This window comes from Colius striatus, chromosome 2 (assembly GCF_028858725.1).
Source record: "Colius striatus isolate bColStr4 chromosome 2, bColStr4.1.hap1, whole genome shotgun sequence".
Lineage (NCBI taxonomy): Eukaryota > Metazoa > Chordata > Aves > Coliiformes > Coliidae > Colius > Colius striatus.
This window is the reverse complement of record NC_084760.1, coordinates 45,481,865-45,502,021: the sequence shown is the minus strand read 5'-3', so window position 1 is coordinate 45,502,021 and position 20,157 is coordinate 45,481,865. Positions and strand designations below refer to the sequence as shown.

The window sequence follows — 20,157 nt, the reverse complement described above, 5'->3', positions numbered from 1 at the left end:
CAGGCCTGTGAATATGAATATTGTATCATTGCCATCTCCTGGGACACACTTTACCTGTTTTATCCTTGCAGCACTGGCATCCATACTGGCAGACTGAACCATAATTCTTGGGACAGCCTGTAGGAATGGAAAAAAAACAAACCAAAACAACAGAGCATTCTTGACTTAAAAGGATTAAATATTGTCAAACTAGTAAACATTAAAACTTGTATTTGAAATTCTGGAATCAGAAACAAACCTTTGTCAGGAAAGGACAGAGCACTGCTATTTTATTGCATTCTAAGACATACTCTGAAGAGGGTTAAAACCTTAACCAAGGCATGCCTGAATTTTAATACATAAGCAGCTACAAGTTCAAATTCATAGCATAAAAAGTTTTCTTTTATGCAGTCAGGCAGGCAGACTTCTGAGCAATCAGGTGACAGAGAGACCTGGTCCAGCTAGTGAAATACTCAGCATCAGTCCACCTCCAAAACTTTCTCCATCTCCACTACCCTAATTTAGTTTATATTTTAGGATTCTTCACTTTATTTCAAAAGGGAAGCCAGAAACAAGATCTGCACATCCTCTTTTCAAAGCGGGCATCACCACTGTCTGCTGGAGTGAAGACCACATGTGCTATTTGCTGATCACCATATCCTGGTCCTGCATCAGCAGGAACACTTCAGTGCTTCATCAGTATCTTCTCTTTTCACGTCAATCACGGGACTTGACATGAAGGCATTGACAACAAACATCCCTCACTTGCTCCGTATTCAGGTTTTTATGTTAAAGATTAGAAACAATCACTCTTCTAGAACTATAATAGCAAATTGTGACAATGGACTACAAATCTTAGGCTAAGCTGTCAACTTGGGCTATTGTGCACTGCTGACACAGAAGGGAAAGCGACCACTAGTCAATGAGGAGCCTTGGGAAATGAAAGCATGAAGAAAAGGACAGAGCAGAAAAATGAAGCAAACAAAATATGAGTCAGCAATGTGCCCTCATGGCCAAGATGGCCAATGGCATCCTAGGATGCATAAAGAACAGTGTGGGCAGCAGGTCAAGGGAGGTTCTTCTCTCCCTCTCCTCTGCCCTGATGAGGCCTCATCTGGAGTTCTGGGCTCCCCAGCTCCAGAGAGACAGGGAACTGCTGGAGAGAGGCTAGTGCAGGGCCACCAAGATGCTGAGGGGATTGGAACATATCTGTGAGGAGGAAAGGCTGCAGGACCTGGGGCTGTTCAGCCTGGAGAAGAGAAGGCTGAGGGGGTCTCTCATCAATGCTGAGAAATCCCTAAAGGGTGGGTGTGGAGAGGATGGGGCCAGTGTTTGTTGTGTGGTGGCCACTGCCAGGACAAGGGGTAACAGGCACAAGCTGGAACCCAGCAAGTGCCACTGGCACAGGAGGAGAAACTTGTTTGGTGTTGAGGTGAGGGAGCCCTGGCCCAGGCTGCCCAGGGAGGGTGTGGAGGCTCCTTCTCAGGAGGTTTCCAAACCCGCCTGGACACGTTCCTGTGCCCCCTGATGGAGGGGAACGTGCTTGAGCAGGGGCTTGGGCTGGATGAGCTCTGCAGGGCCCTGCCAACTCCCACCATTCGGAGATTATTCCTTTTAGCACTATTAAATAGTGTACTGCAAACTGCAGGTTCATACTTTCAGGGAAAGAGCTCTTTAAGGACAACATATTCTACAATTTGGGAGCAATCTGCTTTTTCGTTTTTTTCTCCAAGGGACCTGAGAACTCCTCCTGTACAAATGTGCAGCCAGTGCTCATCTGAGACAGCTATTTCCAGAATTCGACAATCTGTTTAAAGAACTGAATCTTTCCAGTTGAAAAGTAAGGTCTCTTCTCTTGCATCCCTTCAAAATACAGTAAAGCAGGAATATGACTAATCCAGTTCCCAAAAGAAATAAAACATAGGAGAGAAGAAGAACTTGTTATTTATACAGAGATTGCCAGGCACTAAACACAAACACTATTGTTCAAGGTAATAAACAGAAAGACAAAAGATGAACAGAAGTCCCAACAGGTTCACAGTGGGTCAAAATAATTTCTTTTAAGACATTACAGCTTCAGTTCAATAACAGAAACTGGGAAAGGGGCGGGGGGTGTTGCTTGTCAATAAACCTGCTAATTGAAATTACACCACTGAAGTGGGGTTCAGAGCAGAGTGGCTCTGTGTTGGGTACACAAGGTATTTTCTGATCCTTACTATGGCATGCACTGGGGCTCCAGGAAGCAGATGGTGACCTGAATCAGAACAAATCAATGAAGTCTAAAAATAAACACAGCTTGAGGGCTTGTGATCCAGTGGTTTTGAGACATCTCGTACTCCAGAACTTCAGCTTCCTTTGGAATAAAGTGTCGGTCTTCTAGGACAAAAGTATTAACCTGAAAAGAACTGCAGTACTGACTCGTGAGCGAGTCCAGAGATAGCTCAGAGCTCTGAGGTGTGTGAGTATTCTGACTCGTTTCAAGTATTAACCTAGACATGCAAGGATAACTTGATTGTCGTTAAAGCCAAGTGTTTCACATTCAGAAAGACTAGAGAGGAGAGGGATTAACTTTCTTATGAGAAAATGTTAGGTTTAATGGAAGCATATCACGGTGTTAAAAGAAGCATAGTATTTGGCAGAACACACTCTTCATTTCAACCATCCTTTAACCAAGGGCTGGTCCATCTTAGGAGTGCAAAGCCAAGTTATTAAATATCACCTTTTAACGAAGAAAACATCTGTGGTCGCAAGGCATTGGGGCTAATCCCTAGGCAGGCACTTGCATGGCGCTTTAAACCTTTTGCAGAAGTGAAGTTGAACCTCAGTGAGAAGCCAAGGCTCTTGAATTCAAATTATCCTAGTTAAATATCTCCACGGTCCAATGCTAAAAGCACCACATTTTGGCATCTCAGAAAGGCTGCACCAGGGAAAAACACTGTCCTTGTTGCTTCTACACTACTGTTTGTCATCTGATATAGCTGTGGAAAGAAACAGTCTTTTTCAGCAGACTTTGTATCAGAAGCTAACGCCAGCTCTGGGCTCTCACATTGCCATCATAACACAACTTGATAGTTTTGCCCTGTTTTCTCTCGGTATATGTGCCATTTCTGGGCAGTGCTCTGAGGTCTAGCATTATTATCTACAGATAAGGACTCAGAATTGGAGCAAGAAAAAGTATTTAAAGAAATTTCTTGGTTCCTTTGATCTCCCTTTTTTCCCCTTTAAAATAAATAAAGAGAAGACAGTGTTTGAGTTTTTTATCTCTCAAAAACCTTCAGTCTTACAGTCTGTAAATCCATGAAATCTAAAAATCCAGCTGATATCAAAAGAAAGAAAACTGTTACACTTTAATCGTTCCTCATCTACTTCTTCTCCTGAAAGGATGACAAATCTCAAAACTGCAATAACTTTGCCAAGCAATGTTTAGAAAAACAGGGAGAAAAAAGTAATTATGAGAAGTGGCACTTGCCCAACTTTGGTGTTGACAAGAAACAGATGGGCAGAAACACCCTCACTGGGGTAGCAAGGGTACCAAAACAAATCTTTGTTATGAAATGTAGTCAAGTTACTTGATTAGGGAGGGGGAGATTACTGAAAACAATGTGTTTGACTATCTGTGAAGACATTTACTGGATAAAAAAATATTTCTGAACTGAGAGCCAAATTCTGTCATTAAATATTGTAGATAGGGACTGCTAAACTAGACATATATATTTATCCAGTGGCAAAACATGACCCTTTTACAGTCATAATTTTTGGCACCGTTTCTTCAACCAGGCTGAGAAAATACAGAGTAAGAGAAAATATGAAAGCAATTCACTTTAAAGCATCTCTGAATCTTTGTAGAACAAAAAAATGTGTCTTAAGAGCTGCTGCTCTGTGCAGTGAGTTTATAAGGATTCTAAGAGGATGTATTTCCTGGAGGTCTGTTTGCACATACTCTGAGGTGACCAAAAGCCATTTAGTTACAAGTGCATCACCTGGAGACCAACCTGGTACGTTGGTGAGCTTGAACGGGAAAAGCAAATGTATATCTCGCTCCACTTAGAGGCACCAAAATGAATCCTAAATGAACTCTTTTTCATACCATATTACATGTGTGTAATGGCAACCACTTCGATGAGCTCAGAAAAACACACTTGGAATTTCTACATCATTAAATGCTTTGTAAATTGCCTCTGACAACGGTGACCAATGATTTCAGCACAAAGCCTTTTGACATCATGTCACTGGACAAAAATCCTACAGTGCTAACACCCAATATGCAGATAGTTCAGCAGCAGCTGACAGAATAGACTGGGCCAGTGCATTCACAAATTATCCTCCAAGCTCCAGAAATGGTCTGGCCAAGGTTAGAGCCGATGCAATCCTAAAAGGGCTCGATCAGAAAACTTCCACCGCTCTTGTCGATGCTCCGCCATCCGCAGACAGGAATGACTGAGCTCAAGGACTGTCACACTGACAGTATTATGTTCACGTCACCATTTAAGAGCAGCTATTGGAAACTTCTGCAGCAGAGCATAACAGTTGCCTCATTAAATGTAGATTTAAATCAGTTTTGAGCACTTGGGGTAAAATACTTGCACAACACATACACAGCAATGCAGTAAGAATTCTGAATTCCCCTACTACACAGCCAAAATTGTTGAATCCATTCTTAAGTGCGCCCCCTGCCCCCCATTCCTCTCTGCCCTCAAAAAAAAATTAAACTAATAAATAATTGAAAAAGAAAGTATCCTTCATTTCAAAAGGAGATCTGAAACCCAGTACATGTATGCTTGGAGTTTTTTTAGTGTGTGTTTTCTCCTTTAAAAGGCACTGTGCATTTAAATAGCAACCCAGACAAAACCCTCTTATTCCACCTCCCATATGTGGAACACTTCAGCCTGTAATAATACTTTTGAATTCCACATTTCTAATATACTTTATGCAAAATTAACCATAACATTTTCTATGCTGTTAAATTACTTTATTCCTAGGTCTGGGCAGATTAAGAGGGTAATTCATAACCATTTTCAAGTTAGTTGATAAAGAAATTTCAGTGGTTTGCTCTAAGAACTTTAAAAGCCCGTTTTCCATACTCGTTCTCATTAAAAACTATTTATATGAGGATGATAGGGAAAACGGAACTCAGAAAGAAATCAAAACACTAACAACTCAGTCACAAGAGCTAGACACATATGAGCTCAGCTGGCCACAGAGGATCTGTTGAGCTATGCTGATTACAGCATCCAAATGATTCTTTGTTTGAAACTCTGAAAAAACCCTTCGAGATTTTAAAGACGGTTCTCTGAGGCCACCTTATTTACATTCGATTATGGAATGTCAGTTCTAGCAATTATACTTTGCACCACACATATCTACAAAACTCTTATTTTTTTTTAATGCACTGCCAGAAAAAGGGTTTTGTCTGTTTGGATAGCTTTTCATTAAGTGCTTTTCATTATTTTTTAAGATTAATTACAGGAGGTGAAAGAGAAGAACTTGAGAGCTGTCCTCTCCACATGTCACATGTCTACATTTCTATACCACAAAACAAAAAATGAATTACAGTAATGTATGGAAATTCAAAGAGTTTATTCTTTTTTTTTTTTTTAACATAGCTGTGACTTAAGACCTCTCATTTAAGCCATGTGCTAAGAAAAAAGGCATTTGAGCACTCAACAGGGTTTTTGAGTATAAAGGTGACCAAAATCCACTTACCAAACACACACTGGTCAGAAGAATGTGCATCTGCCACAGCAATGTCAAAACAGCCCAGAAACTGAGATTTATCATCTACATTTTTAATGTCAGCACCCAGTGATGCCCTAAAATGTAATTACAAAGGCAGTTCCTGGAGATCAACAGGGTCACAAGGTAAAGAGCAGCGACTCTGCTTGGTTCAAAGTATGAAAAGCCTCAGCATGTTAATATAAAGACTAGCTTCAAGTGCATGTGCATGATATAATTAAGCACAGACAGATTAAACTCTGATTTTCCATCCACCTGCATATTTTACACAAGTATTTTAAACTTTTCCCCATCAGCACTAAGGTTTGGTAAGGGTTTAAATCTTGCACACTGCAGTACTAAGGTTTTTAAAGAGTAGACTAGAAAAATACAAAGCCATTCCAGCAATCCAAACAGGTTTAAACTGTTGGCTTTTTTTATTTACAGACTACTGGCAATTAATTTAAAGGCACCAGATAATGGAGAAAATAGGCATTTTCTAACTTAAAAGTATATAAACAGCTTCATCAGAAACCAATCTTTTAGGTACATAAACAGCTTCATCGGAAGCCGTTCTGCTAGTTACATAAAGAATCCTATTATGCCAAATTAATTCAATCTAACTAATTAGAGAGCAGGAAGTTCTTTCAATTATTTTATGTGCTGTCTGAGAAACACACTTGAATACGAGAGCAGATTTCATTAATTGCGGTTCATTATTCTCCAGATTAGTTACTAAACTTGCATCAGAAGGTCAAAGACGGCAATTTTGTGAGCTGCCACCACCTTGACTGGAATGTTTCTGCATTTTTAAAACACAGGCAACCACTGGCTATAAACAAAAACCGCTCTGGGAAAGACCATTTTGTTAAGATAACTTTTGTATGTGCTCACTTTAAGGCTGAGGCCAGACTAAGCAATGGCACATGATTGAAATGAAAAGCTGCTGAAATTTTAAAAAAAAAGGTGTATTCAGAATGAATGATCAGAACTCCATCTTCTGTTTACTCACATAGAAGAAGAGATTCAGTAATGCATCCACTCAGAGAGCTGCTGGGTCATGATGAACTTCAGTTATAAACATGGAAAAAGGTTAAGTACTGCTTCCTTGGAAATGATGCTCAAAAAGCACTAAAATCAACTCAGGCATAAGACCCTGCTTACAAGGCACAACAAAACAAACCCGATGCTTTCTGCAGAGCTGTTCAGTCATCTAACTCTGATGGTTTCACTATAGCATGTTGGAGATTTAATACAACAGCTGGGGCAGTCATCGAGTTCATCGATAGGGCAGTCATTGATGGTTCAGCAGCATTTTTCCAGAAAGGGTTTTAATAACATTAGATTATTAAATACTCTCAAATAATATAACAGAGATGCACTGTACAGGGAGCTTGATAAGAACTTTGGAAAAACTCTTTCACTGTAGTATTTGATGAACCAGGAGAAAGTAATAGACTGAGCCACTTAGCTTTTTGCTATATATGTTTAAAAAAATCTGTTATTACCTATCTGCCTCGTTTGCTTTTAGCCAGGAAGGGATGATTTAGATCATTCCATTTGCTTTGTAAAGCATTCCTTTAGTCATTTCTATTCCTGAACATGTTCTCCCAATTTGTTGTTTACAGCAACAGAAGCCCATCAGTTCCCAGTCAGGGGTCAGATTCCTTTGCAATTACAGGAGAAAAATTCTTCTGACTTTGCCTCCCCCCTTAGGCTTTTTTAGTTTACCACCTACTCCTACCTTGCACGTTCATTTATGTCCCTTGCCACTGCGTACCGAACTTTTTCCACAGAAGTAAGATGCATTGTTCTGTATTTTCTGAGACAGAAATATCGTTTTTTGTGTCCTCTCCGTTGCAGAGTTTACTCCAGTTATGCAAGAATTACCAGCTTGCTGTCTCGCTCTGGCAGGTTAGCGATAAGGTGCTGAAGCTGATTGCCAAACACTGACCCCACAGCAGCCCTGTCATCTGCTGAGTACAACAGCCATTCATCACCACCACCACTGAAATTCTTGTGGCCACATTTGCATTATCGGGCCATTATAAAGAAACAGCAAGAAAGATTAAGAGACACGATATTTATGATCTTAAAGCCAGGCTCGCTAAAACAGCACCTATTTATTCTTTTGTGCCTCACAGAAGAAGCTGCAGCTAATTCTGTAGCGGTTCCTTCAATTTTTCCTCCTTCTTCTGTGCACTGTGATTGCTAACGGGAGTGAAGAAGCTCTGGTTCCCTACTGATAGAGTTGCAAAGAATAGCTATAAACCTTTCAAATCAATGAGGTGTGTTTGTAGTACAATTGACTTGTTTTATTACAAAACTAAAAGTAGCAAATAATTTGAAGGTTGCATTTTATTATACAGACCCAGTGGCCATGGAAAAAACTTAGGTGGCTCTCGGGGTGGACTAGATATTCTCTAAAGGTCCCTTTCCAACCACTACCATTCTTTGATTCTATGATCACACACTCCTGTTTATATTGTTAGCTTTCACCTTTTTTAAAACAAAGCAGAACTAGCATTCCTTTCTCTTGAAAACTGTTGTGATTATAATCTGATCGCTTTCCATAGTAATCCATAATATAAAGTACAATATGTATCTTTGGAGGTTAAAAATTCACTTTGAGACAAATAATGCGAGACTGATCTTGAACAGTAGGAAGGAGTGGGAACAGGTGGTTAAAGTAGAGGCAGGAAATTAGGCCTTGCGTGTAATCTCAGCTCTCATTGAGTCAGTAAGAATTCAAGAAGTTGTGAAAGGCTCTCACTGCAATTGCAGAGCACTTATTTGCATCTTTTGATACCCAGATACCTTTAAGAAAGTCACTGTCTTAATTTTATTTCTCTGCATTTCATAGATGAGTAAGTCTCAACACTAAGGCAGAATACAACATGAAAATGTAAAGCAAGAAATCAGATAAGATTTGGGAGTAAGATTTGCTCCTGTTATTCCTTTGCAGATGATAAAGCCACAGTCAAACTAAAAATATTTTGAATCTCCCTTACTTTTGTTTGTGCTAGGTCTGTCACAAGTTACTTTCAAAAATATTTAAGTGTTAGTGTAATTTTTGTTGGTCTAGTTACTTATTTAATAGTTCACCAAACTTCTACAACGCCAAAGCAACTTCCTGTAATCCTCAGACATTCTTATAATGGCAAGTTTGATTGTGGCAAACCACAGGCAGGGAGAGAATGGACTTCCACAAACTTGAGATCTGGCTTCAGATAAATCTTTACAACAATTTGTTTAATATTCCAGGCTTACACTTGTAGAGGACTAATCCTTTGTAAATAAACTACAGCCTCTCAAATAAAGGATATATTACAATTCATAATGAGATTCTCTATTTCGTGTTTTCTTTTAAAAGAGAGTAGCTTTTTCTAGTCTGTTTGACCATGCATTAGCTACTGCTCAGAGGAGACGTCACATCAGGGGGAGGTGGAGTTTTGCAGCACGAAACAAAAAAAGAAAATATCAAATGCTTTTCTGACATGTGAAACAGGTAAGAGAATGAACAAACGGGACGTTCAAAGGAGGTAGCAGAAGACGGTAAAAGGTGATTTGAGTTGGAGCAAGGAGTGGGAGGGAATGCCGTATGAAACAAGGAATTAAAAATAGAATTACATTTTCCACTTGGCAATACACAAACAACACTAAGTGCACTTCATAAATTTTACTATTGTTGCTGGAAGTGGTATTACCATAAATCACGCTGGTAGTGTACTTGGCAATTCTAAAAAGGCAAGTGGCCTGAGTGTATCAATAAGTTTAAACAGCTCCTCTATCTCTGGACAGAATGGAGGGGAAATGCATCACATGGCTTTACTATGACTAAAAGCTTGGTTTGCACTGCAACAAGATATAAAATAGCACTTTGCCATCAAGTCTAACAGCACTCACCAATATTACTGCAGAGCTGATCTGATTTAATTTCTTACCTGCTGTGCAAGAGGAGAGGTCTGCCTGCCCTTCTTCTCATCTCTAACAGGAAAGAGAGACTTCAGCAGCTTTGGCATCTGAGGCACAAAGGACTTTACAGGATTCAGGTAGGAAGCAGCAAGGCTACCAATACCTGTTGGAAAAAGTTATAAAATGAGAATAGTTATGTTGGAGGGAGGGAAGCAAGCGCTTATAAACAATACGACGAAACACAACATCTTCCAGCGATCAAGGCATCAGCCATGGAAAAGCATTGAGTGCTAGCTCTTCCTTGGAAGGGACATTTGAATTTGAGTAGGTCTTGATCTGTGGTCCCAGTATAGTGAAAATTTTTTTCTTCCCATGTTGTGAAAAAGCTTGCTGTTTGCAATTGGAAATATAAAATGCTTTGTAAGTCAAAGAAGCAAAAAAAATCCCAATAACAAAACAAGAAGTAAAATAAAAAAAGGATCTCCATGCAACACACAATTTTAATGACATTTACAAAACTTACTAGAAGAGATGAGACTATCCAAGTTAACAGAAAGAAAAAAAATGTTAGGGGCATTCAAGCCTCCTTGGTTCATACTGCCTCTTTTTCCACACTAATTCCCCTTGAGCAAACCTAGGCAGCCACACAAAACATCACTACTATCTACCTCTGCACTCTCAGTTACATATTAGGCACATCAGCTGCATCCAATTCCAGTGCTGTTTATTCTCTAAAACATTAGTAGCCTTACTGTCTTTGGTATTTTACTCATGTAACTGATAGTGTGTTCTGAGCCCTGCTAACTTTTGGCTTTAGAAATTGAACTACTGAGATAAAGACTGCATCTTCAGACAACTTTGTACATGTGGCATTTAGCTCTTAGCAGAACTGGTATCAGATTGAAAGGAAAGGCTAGTTAAGAGCTGCCTAGTGGCTGAGTAGCTTAGCCACAACTGCTGAACATTCACAGAGAAGGAACTGCACAGACAGTGCTCTGGAGAAGAAATTTCTCTCCATCTCTAAAAGCAGCTCAGTTTTATCTGACATTCAGGAGCTGCAGTAACTTCATTCCACTTTTCGGAAAGTCATCTTAGTTTTAGGAAAGTCCTTACCTGCATCAGGAGAGTGGTTTTGCTGAGCAGAGCCCGGCAGGGAGGTACGAGATGGACTAATGCCTCTACTGGAATTTGTGGCACCTTGGGATACATCTTGCTGACTCTCCCATCGGCCCTACAGGAAAAACAAGTTGTGTTTTTCAAAGTTAGCACACCAGCAAGAGTACAGCAATACTTATATCCCATGCCAGCCTGCATAGCCCCTTTGCAAAGTTCAGAAGGCCCAGAGATGAGGGAAGCCCCTTCCCCAGAGGCACTTTTAGTTGAAACACCCAGTCCTGCGAAAATAAGCACCCTCAGTATCAAGGCACAGAAAAGGTCTACTTATAGGCCTTAAAGCTATAATATTTCACTTAATGGTGCAGCTGTGTTTTGAAAGTTGAGTATACTACAAACAGGTGAAATTAAAGTAGTGCTGTCTGCCCAAAATTCCTAAATGTTTTTGTGTGTCTGCTCCAGAAGCAGTCATGAGTGAAGTCTGAATGCAGACTGTTACAGGTGGGGTGAGAACACACAGAGCTTTGAAGAAGAAATAGGATCTTAGACCTAAACGCTGGATGTTAGTGCCTTGGGTCAGAGGATAGATGAGCTGATCCGCTCAAGAGAAAGAAACTGTAGCATTGCATTTCTTTTAGCAGCCTGGAAAAGAGAACACACAACAACCAGCTGTGAATAACCAGGAGCCAAGAAAAAGATTAAGTAAAGACTAGTCAGAGTCTGACATAAGTTAGCGAAGATGAAATGTGATGATTTTCAGACCTGCAAGAGCCTGAGTGTATATAAAGTAGGACGAAACAGCAACCGAGAAGGCAGTAGGCCATCGGCCTTCCCAAGGTCTCGGGATTCTCTACATGGGTTTTCACCTGGATCCCAAGATACACACTGCTCTGCATGTGTGGTGTGATTTCTCTTGCTTTTAAAGAAGCCCACTGTGGGCTTGTGTCTTTCATCTCAACTTTACAGGTCAGGAAGTGGCTCAATGACAAAGCCTCTTGGCTAAAGGAGAGAATCTCCAAGCTAGTATTTCACACTAGCGCATGACTGTCAAGGATCTGTGTGGCCAAATCGCTTTTTTCCTAAATCTATCATTTTGATATGTAAAATCATTTACAGACTTGTCTGCAATGATTAGACTCAGTGACTGGCCAGAGGGTGTGTCTGCTGAAAGTTTAATGTGGATACAAGACAGTATATTGCTTCACTCAACTGAGCTCTAATAAAGCTACATGGTGCTAATTTAATTTATAGGAGATTACAGGCAATTCAATATCCATTTAAGAATTTATAGGTAAAAAGATTTTGGACTCAAATGCTACAAGAAGTCTCAACGTCTAGTTGAAAAATGTTGTGCTATTCAGGTAGCAGAGTGCCCTCAAGACTACATGCTGGCAAAGTTTCACATTCGCAGAAACAGAAGTTGCAAAGACAGGGGAGTGCAGCCAAACTGACAGAAACTGAAGCCTGATCTCACTTCTGGTAAACAGTTATGCTACAGCTGGTACAACATCTGTACTTGTCTGGATTATAGTGTATCTATATCTGAATCTTGCTTGTTCTTTTAAAATACGTAACTGAAAGAAATATATTCCCAAGAAGATGGTACAGTGAACATACTAGAAAGGAGTCATAAGGGATGGGTAGACCTGCTACATCCCAGACCACAAGCGTCATACATTTTTCCTGGAGGAAGAGAGGGGAAACGTTCCCTTTCAAGAAGCTTCACGCTGTTGGATGCAAGGAAATAATCTGACCTTGAAGAGAAAAATGACAGGCAGCTAAACTAATCTTAACTGTAACTTGAAGTCATGAATGTTTCACAAATAATAAATAAGCCAGGATAGGAGGAATAGATTTCTCCAATGGGTTGAAGGTCACACTGAGCAGCCCAGAGCAAAAATCATTTCCATTTGGATCTATATGTTAGTCCCACAGAAGCCTTCCTGCTTTGAATTGCAAGTAACTTTCATTTTTGCAAAGTAGCACCCATCTTCAGACCTCTACTAACACTTGCATTATTAGCTGTAGAGACAACAGGCACTGTTCCTGTGAGGTAATATTCGGGATACCTAAAGACTAATGGATGTCTGAGATCCCTGGAGGCAGCTATCCTCAATGTCAGAACTGATATAACCCAGGCAGTAACACCAGGGGTTTGTTTAGTCTTGTATTTTTGAGGACTTTGGTCTTTAAGCCCTTCTTGAAAGCTTCCTGCCCTATCAGCATGGATGATAGTTATTCTCCCAGTACCTTAAGCCCTCAACTTAAGCATTATCTTTGACCTGCACCTCATTTATGTTTTACACGCATAAAAACCTCATGCCTACGTCCAGACAATTCTTTCTACAAAATACTTCTATGAAACAGTCTTTCCTATTCCCAGAAACTCTTATTTGGAATTTTACAGTCTTGTGTTTCCACTAGCACAGGGGTTTTTTCAGGTGGCCTTACTGCATGCAGCCTTGACCCCTCATACCCATTCAAAATACTGCTTTAGAGACTGCTTTCATGATCATTTTGATCATTTCACACTTTGCAGTGGACACTGAAGGTCAAAATGGAAACGGTCAGCAACTGCAGACTACGCTCAAACTGTCTTCCCTTCGGAATGTGAAATGTTTCCTGAAGTCTCCCCTTCTCTGTCTCCCACTGATGGGTTAGTTTGCAGAAGAGTCAAAACATGACAAAAGAGTTTGTACTCCGTCCAGAAGGGGAAAGTATTTCAGTGTAATCCTATGTTTTTTGGATGCACCAGCTCAGTTGTGCTGAAGGAGCTTAAAAAACCAAAACACCACGGAAGACTATTTGGCAGAAAGTTGTTGCAAGACTCAAATCTTGAAACGCTGTTTGGTTTTGCTTCCTTCTGGTCTGGTTGGCATCAGCCTGCTACACAATGGCATTATATTAAGAAAAAAGAACTATGGAATAGTGCAAAGCATCTGAAGGCTTGTTTTTTGGACAGAACAAAGCTTGTTTAGTGTTACTTTTGGATCTTAGGACAATGGTCCACTTACTAAAGACAAATGGATAAAGGTGACATGTCTTAATTTTCTACCTCTAGGCCAAGACTAAAGGCTTGTGGAGACCACAGAGACATAAGAAACAGAAAGACTATTCAAGGAAAGTTTTCTAGCTTACTAGAACACCGACTTGGTGTAGGTAAAGAGGAACTGAATCATTTTATGACTCGTGATTTGTTGAGTCAGAAGTGCCCTTCACCGACTCCCAACAAATATAATTTCAGGCAAGTATCTTGATTTTCTAGACCTGTTTGGAGAATGATGAAAAAAACTGGCATAGGTAAGGAACAGAGCAAACCACTTCCAGAATATTCATAAGTTAGATAAAGAATGGCAATGTTTCATGTATTTTCCTTGGGAAAAGCTTTTCTTAGGACCATAAGGAAATTTTGCCCAAGCCTTGACATTATCTAAGTAATTTTAGATATTTTCCCAGGTTAAATAAAATGAAGGTCCTCAGAAGAGGAATGTAGACTTGAGGAAAGGATTGGTCTGGCCACATACTTAAAGCATGCTGGATTTTTAAGTAACATTTGCATTGGAGAGAGTGGAAAGATCATTGTTTTAGACTGAAGGTCAGATTTGTAAGGGGTAATGAGAGCCTCAGCTCTGAGATGACAGCAAGCCATTAAAAGGTAGGTAAATCAGAGCAACAAGTGGAGAAACATTTTCAAAAGAAAATACTGCAGACAAGCGCTGTGTGAAGAATCTGTAAAGTCAAAAGGTAGCTCATGAATGATTGGTTTTACTAAGATGGATTGAAAGATAACCCATCTCAATCACACAAAAAGAAAAATAAATATAAGAATTATTAACTACATTAACTTGATGAAGTTCCAAAGTTTCACATATGCACGTTAAACAGCACTCTCACGTGATTGCTTTGTGCATTCACTAACCGAGACACTTAAACTTTAAGCAATTGGTATTATTTAAGTGCTGTGAATCTTTCCTCTAACAAGAAGGGTGGTGAGAGAAAGGAAGGAAGCTTGTAAATCATTTGCCCAGAGGAGCCATCATTTCATGAATATATTTGGTCTCTGCCAAGTGACCAAACAGAGGTCAAGTGACTTAATTTAACAAATCAAAAATAACCACTGGAAGAATGCATGTCTCTTGATGTATTTTGACAGAGCTGTTTATTAATTGTTTTATTTCTACAATACCTTCTCGTTCTCCTCTACCTTCCCTTCTTTCACACATCCTCCATGAAAAAAAACAGGGAATTTATTTCAAGTCAGCACCGACATACATAAAATCTTTACAGCAATATGGGTGATCACTACCTAAATCATTTGTAGGCTTTACCTGACAACAATTCTTTTCTTGAGGCTGACAGACCATTAAAATGCAGACACTGGGTAAAAGAAATGAATAGTTCTTGTGTTTTATTATTTTAGCAGTTCAGAAAAAGCTTAGGAAAAGGTGACCATGTACCACTTAAATATAAGCATACAAGTGGGACAAAAGGCACTTGTTCTCAAGAACAGCAAGATTATTCAAATTCATCTACATGGTGTCAATTTGCTTAAAAAAAACTCTGGTTCCCAGTAAAACCTGATGGTGAAGTGGCACAACCTTGTCTTTCTTGGCTTTGGGATACAAGGCTTTTGAGCTAAAAGCTACTGGGCCTTTGGGAAAGAATAACTGTAAAAAACACAATGATTATTGTGTAAAGGTATTTTAAGACCAACTCATGAATTTTTTCATCAGGATGTGATTACAGTCTGAAGAGGATCTGTAAAACAAGTCGGAGGTGCTCTCCATTCTTTGTGCATCTGATTCAACCAGTTTTAAGTCCACTGAATTTTTAAGCTTCTAGTGCAAGCAACCTGGAACACAAAAATCCAGCTCTGTATCTTGTATCACCACTGAAAGAGTCTACACTCCTGCATCACCTGACATGTGCTGACGTGCAAGATGAAATAAGATTCATCTCACTCTTCTGTAATCATATCTGTAGCGATAATGGGAGTAAAAATTGGCTTTTTTTCATTTAAGCAAGCAGATATAATTTAAGAGGTGAGACCAAATGCAGTCCTGTTAACCTCATATGAAACATTCCCAAGACTGTCTTCTTAAGTAAATTTAGAAGGCATCTCCTTGCTTTCTCAGCCAGTTAGGTAGCTTAATCTTATGAGTTCTTATTTAAAAAAATCCCAACGGTGATTTAAATATTTCACATGAATGCATATCTCAGTGTGAGAGTTATCCTGTTCTCTGTAAGCTCTCCATGGTGTCACTACACAGAGATACCCTTTAATGTTTTGAAAATGTGCCCAACCCACACCTCTGCTCCAGTCCTGGAGGAAGCCTTTTTTAGCTCTTCATGGGAGTGTGACCACCCATCTATGTTTGTAGTAACAAAGATTCCACTATGGCTGCAAGATGAATCCAGGCTCTAGTTTTGGAAACTCCTGATTTGCCTGTTTTAGTTGCACCAATACCATCTTTACTTCTTATTCTACCTTAATACTTTTGTTTACAAGGGAATGGGTCCTGGCTATTCACAGTGCTGAAGAATGAAGCAGCAGCCACTTTCCTAACTTCACCAATATAAATTGTGCTTTACAGAATCACAGAATGGTAGGGGTTGGAAAGGACATCTCTAAAGATCACCCAGTCCAACCCTCCTGCTAAAGCAGGTTCCCCTCGATCAGGGGGCATAGGAATACATCCAAGCAGTTTGGAAATCTCCAGAGAAGGAGATTCCACATCCTCCCTGGGCAGCCTGGGCCAGGGCTCCCTCACCCTTAGAGTAAAGAAGTTTTTCCTTAAGTGGAATTTTTTATGTTTCAGCTTTTGTCCATTATTCCTAGTCCTGTAACTGGATACTACATAAAAAAAGTGTTGCCCCATCCCCTTGATATACACCTTTCAAATGTATTAATGAGATCCCCTCGCTCAGTCTTCTCCAGGCTGAACAGTCCCAGATCCCACAGTCTTTCCTCATAAGGAAGATGCTCCAAGTTCCCTGATCACCTTGGTGGCCCTGCGCTGGCCTCCATCTAGAAGTTCCCTGTCCCTCTTGAGCTGGGGAGCCCAGAACTGGACACAGTAATGAGACTCAAGAGTCTTATCCAAAAAGCTAAAAATCCATGGTAAAGAGAGATGGAATGCAAGGAATAATACTGTTAAAATTAGAGAGAAAAATGAAGTAATTAAATAAAAGCGAAGGAGTGAAGTATTCTGAAATGTGTCAAAGGCTTTCAGTAGTATTAAAGAACACAGGCTTGATAGATTAGTTCTGCTTCCAATCCAAGATGCTGTGATTTATAAGCTAATCTCAAACAAGTGGTTTGTTATATTCACTTGTAAACAAATCCAAATTCCTGGTAAAATAACAATTTCTGACAGCTGGAAAAGTCCTCTTTTTCACTCAATTTCTCAGCAAGTGCCACCTAACTTGGCTGAAACCATGCATATCAAGCAACTTTATGCTAAAATATATAGGACTGGTATCACTAATGTTGCTTTATGACACCTGCATGCTATAGGAACATTTAAGAACTTGTTTAACATTCCATTGTGATTAAGAAAGCTTTCATTCCTGTCCCTATAGAAACTGAATCAGAGATCCATTTGAAACCAGAAATTTGTAACAGGGGAGTTTGCAACCCTCCTCCTCATCTCCTGAGTAACAAGTGCCTTGAAACGAAGCACGCAGCAAGCAAGCGGTAAGCTACACAATCTCAGCTCTGCGTTACAGCAGGACAGTGTGTTTGTCAGTGGCTACATCACCCACGGTGAAAAGCTGCAAAACCCCATGCAAACCACAACCGAACAACTCTGGTTAACCAAAGCTTGGTGCAACTAAGGGGAAGAACAGCCATTCCTCCAAGAGAGTTAACGTGACACATCTTTTCCATTGGCCCAGTATTAATTGGAAATTATTCTTTCATGGAAATCAAGAGTTGTTAACATTGAACCTTCTGAAGCCATAAAGCCTGAGAAAGATTTGGAAGAAACTCTCAGCCTTTATCTCATCTCCAGGCTAACACACACGATTGGCCTGTATTTACTGACTTTCATGTTCAGCTTTTTTTAAAGCTGAGATGTGGCCATTTCGGAAGTAACTTCAACCTGTCCAAAGAACTGTGAGAAATGGCATTCAATAGCTATAGCTTTGTAACAAATTGTAAGATGCACCCAAGAAGGAGAAACTTCTCTCATTTGCACCAGTTTCACACTGCATTAATGACAGGCTTGTCAATGGAAAAACTCATTTACTGTGTACTATGCAAATGAGACACCACCAGCCACATCTTCAAAGCAGGAAGTAAAAGCGTTCCAAGTGAGCAAAATAAAACTCTATAGTGAGATAAAATTATTATCCCACTCATTAGGTGGACCTAATGCATTACCTCTGTTTGGACCTTTGGACTCTGAAACATGCAATGAGAGAAATCATTGAGGGGAAGGGAGGAGAAAAGTAGAAATCATTAAGAACTCCGGTCTTTAATTTTGACTTGAAAAACCTGTATTGAAATATCCCACAGTTCTCTCCAAATAGAAGTTGCTATAAGCACTTTATCACCTGCACATATTTTAGCATTCTCTACATGGATCAGATGTCGCAGATTTAGCAACCAATGCTAGAGCACTACATCAAAATTCTATTATTCTGTGCAACTGCATTATGCATTAAAATGCCTTGTCACCACCAGATTCTCCCTTTTAAAATGACTACACGCTCACTGGGCAGAATATCTATCAGGAGAAAACCCTTCAGATTATCTAGGATTTGGAAAATAACTTTAAATTCCATCTTCCACTTTTTGAAGAAATACTTTTGATCTATACTGTTGTTTTTAAGGGGTGTAATGCAACGAATTATTGTCCACCACAAGCTTAAGGCTGCTCGTTTCTAGGCCTCTATCTGTCCTACGGGAACAGAACTCATATATGAACCCAACTTTGTCCCTTACCAGAAGGTTTGCATCCACAAAACACAGGTGAATGCAGTAGAAGGGCTCTGAAGCTTGACAATAAGAAAATTTCCACTGGTAAAAGCATTGCTATGTGATGCATAGCTACATTTAATCTCATCTGCTCACCTAAGTCTGCCACTGTCCATCCCACAGCTGGGCTATATTCCCTAGGGAAGGCCTGGGAACTTTCTCAGAGAGGTCTAGTGTAGCACATCCAAAGCTACTATGTCCTAGGAACAGTCCCAAGGACACAAGGAGCATATGGGTGTCTCATCTTTTACAAATCTTTCCCACTTACGTCCCTGTCACTGGTATAATTAGTAACTGTAGCTACCCTTTTCCTACAGAAGATTTCCCAGGAGTCCTTCAGATACTCACCCGGTTACTGCTCAGGTTATAAGGGAGTGCTAAATCTTGGCGGCTTCCAGAAAGCTGAAATAGTTAAGACAAGCAGAATTATTTGTTAACAAAAACTTAAACAACTGATAAATATGCCTCTGGACAAACACGAGGAAGAGTGAAAAGAAACACTTTTGCGATTAAAGCAGAACTAAAATCCAAGAGATGAAAGGTGAAATCCTGATTATTGACCTGAGAGGAGTCAGAATTTGACAAGTTTGATTAACAGTCTTATCAAAGGACTTCTCTCCAAATTTTGGACAACAGAAGTCTCATCTTTCTTACCCACAACACAAAATTTAAGTTCAAGTAAACACTTGTAACTTGCTGTCAAATCTTCCAAAGGAAAAAAAAATTCTCCAACATGACAGGAAAAAAACAAGCCAAAGTTCTTTTTACATGCCTTTTCAGATAGCCTGGATTTATGGGTGTGCTTTCAAGTATACCAGTCTGTATGATGAAAGCACAAAAATGTGTAATTTTGTCTCCATTCAGCGATTTACACGCTCACAGACTAACAGAAGGATCAAACAGAAGGAAATTTATTGCTGTACTCTGTGACCCCGGCATCGTTGGAACCCGCAACCGAAAGACTGGACCTGCTGCCCTTGCTGTGCTGCCAATGTCAGCATGGGAATACTCACCCGATTCACGTTGGGAGAGCTCAGGCTCCTGCGGTAGAGCTTTCCTTTTCCCATCAGCTGCTCTTTTACAGCAACTTCCTGCCAATCACAGAGAAGCAAAACAAAGAAAATACGCCTGTTTTACAAGAATCCCAGCTCCAACCACCCCAGCATAGTTTTGTCTATACAAGAAAAAATGTTTGTAAACAGCATTACTGCACGAGCTCTCCTCTGTAAAGTCTACTGTAACCTAAACCTTGCAGATAACATGGTTAGAAATGTAAGAGTGGATAACTTTAACGTCTAGCATTTTGCTGCTTGGCATATATAGGATTTTACAGCTACTTCTGAGAGATGACTGTTACAGATGCAAAGACTAAGATTCCCTTTCCTACATGAGCTCTTATTTTAATCCTTTACACTAATTATATATGACAGGGAACTTGCCTTCAACGCTTAAGAGTG

At 39.9% G+C, this 20,157-nt stretch overlaps 1 protein-coding gene across 6 annotated transcripts in view; it reads right to left on the bottom strand.

Annotated features, from left to right (window-relative positions):
• Positions 1 to 20,157, bottom strand: part of KIF13B (kinesin family member 13B) — a 132,074-nt gene that overhangs the window by 10,237 nt on the left and 101,680 nt on the right. For 4 of the 6 annotated variants that reach the window (XM_061990138.1, XM_061990140.1, XM_061990139.1 and 1 more), the window contains exons 34-39: positions 19,714 to 19,791; positions 19,049 to 19,102; positions 18,104 to 18,124; positions 10,720 to 10,837; positions 9,636 to 9,769; positions 55 to 117 (exon numbers count right to left, since the gene is read on the bottom strand). In XM_061990138.1, the coding sequence (XP_061846122.1) occupies positions 55 to 117; positions 9,636 to 9,769; positions 10,720 to 10,837; positions 18,104 to 18,124; positions 19,049 to 19,102; positions 19,714 to 19,791 (468 nt within the window). The remainder of the gene's footprint in view (positions 1 to 54; positions 118 to 9,635; positions 9,770 to 10,719; positions 10,838 to 18,103; positions 18,125 to 19,048; positions 19,103 to 19,713; positions 19,792 to 20,157) is intronic. The other 2 variants (XM_061990141.1, XM_061990142.1) reach the window with 1 other exon arrangement.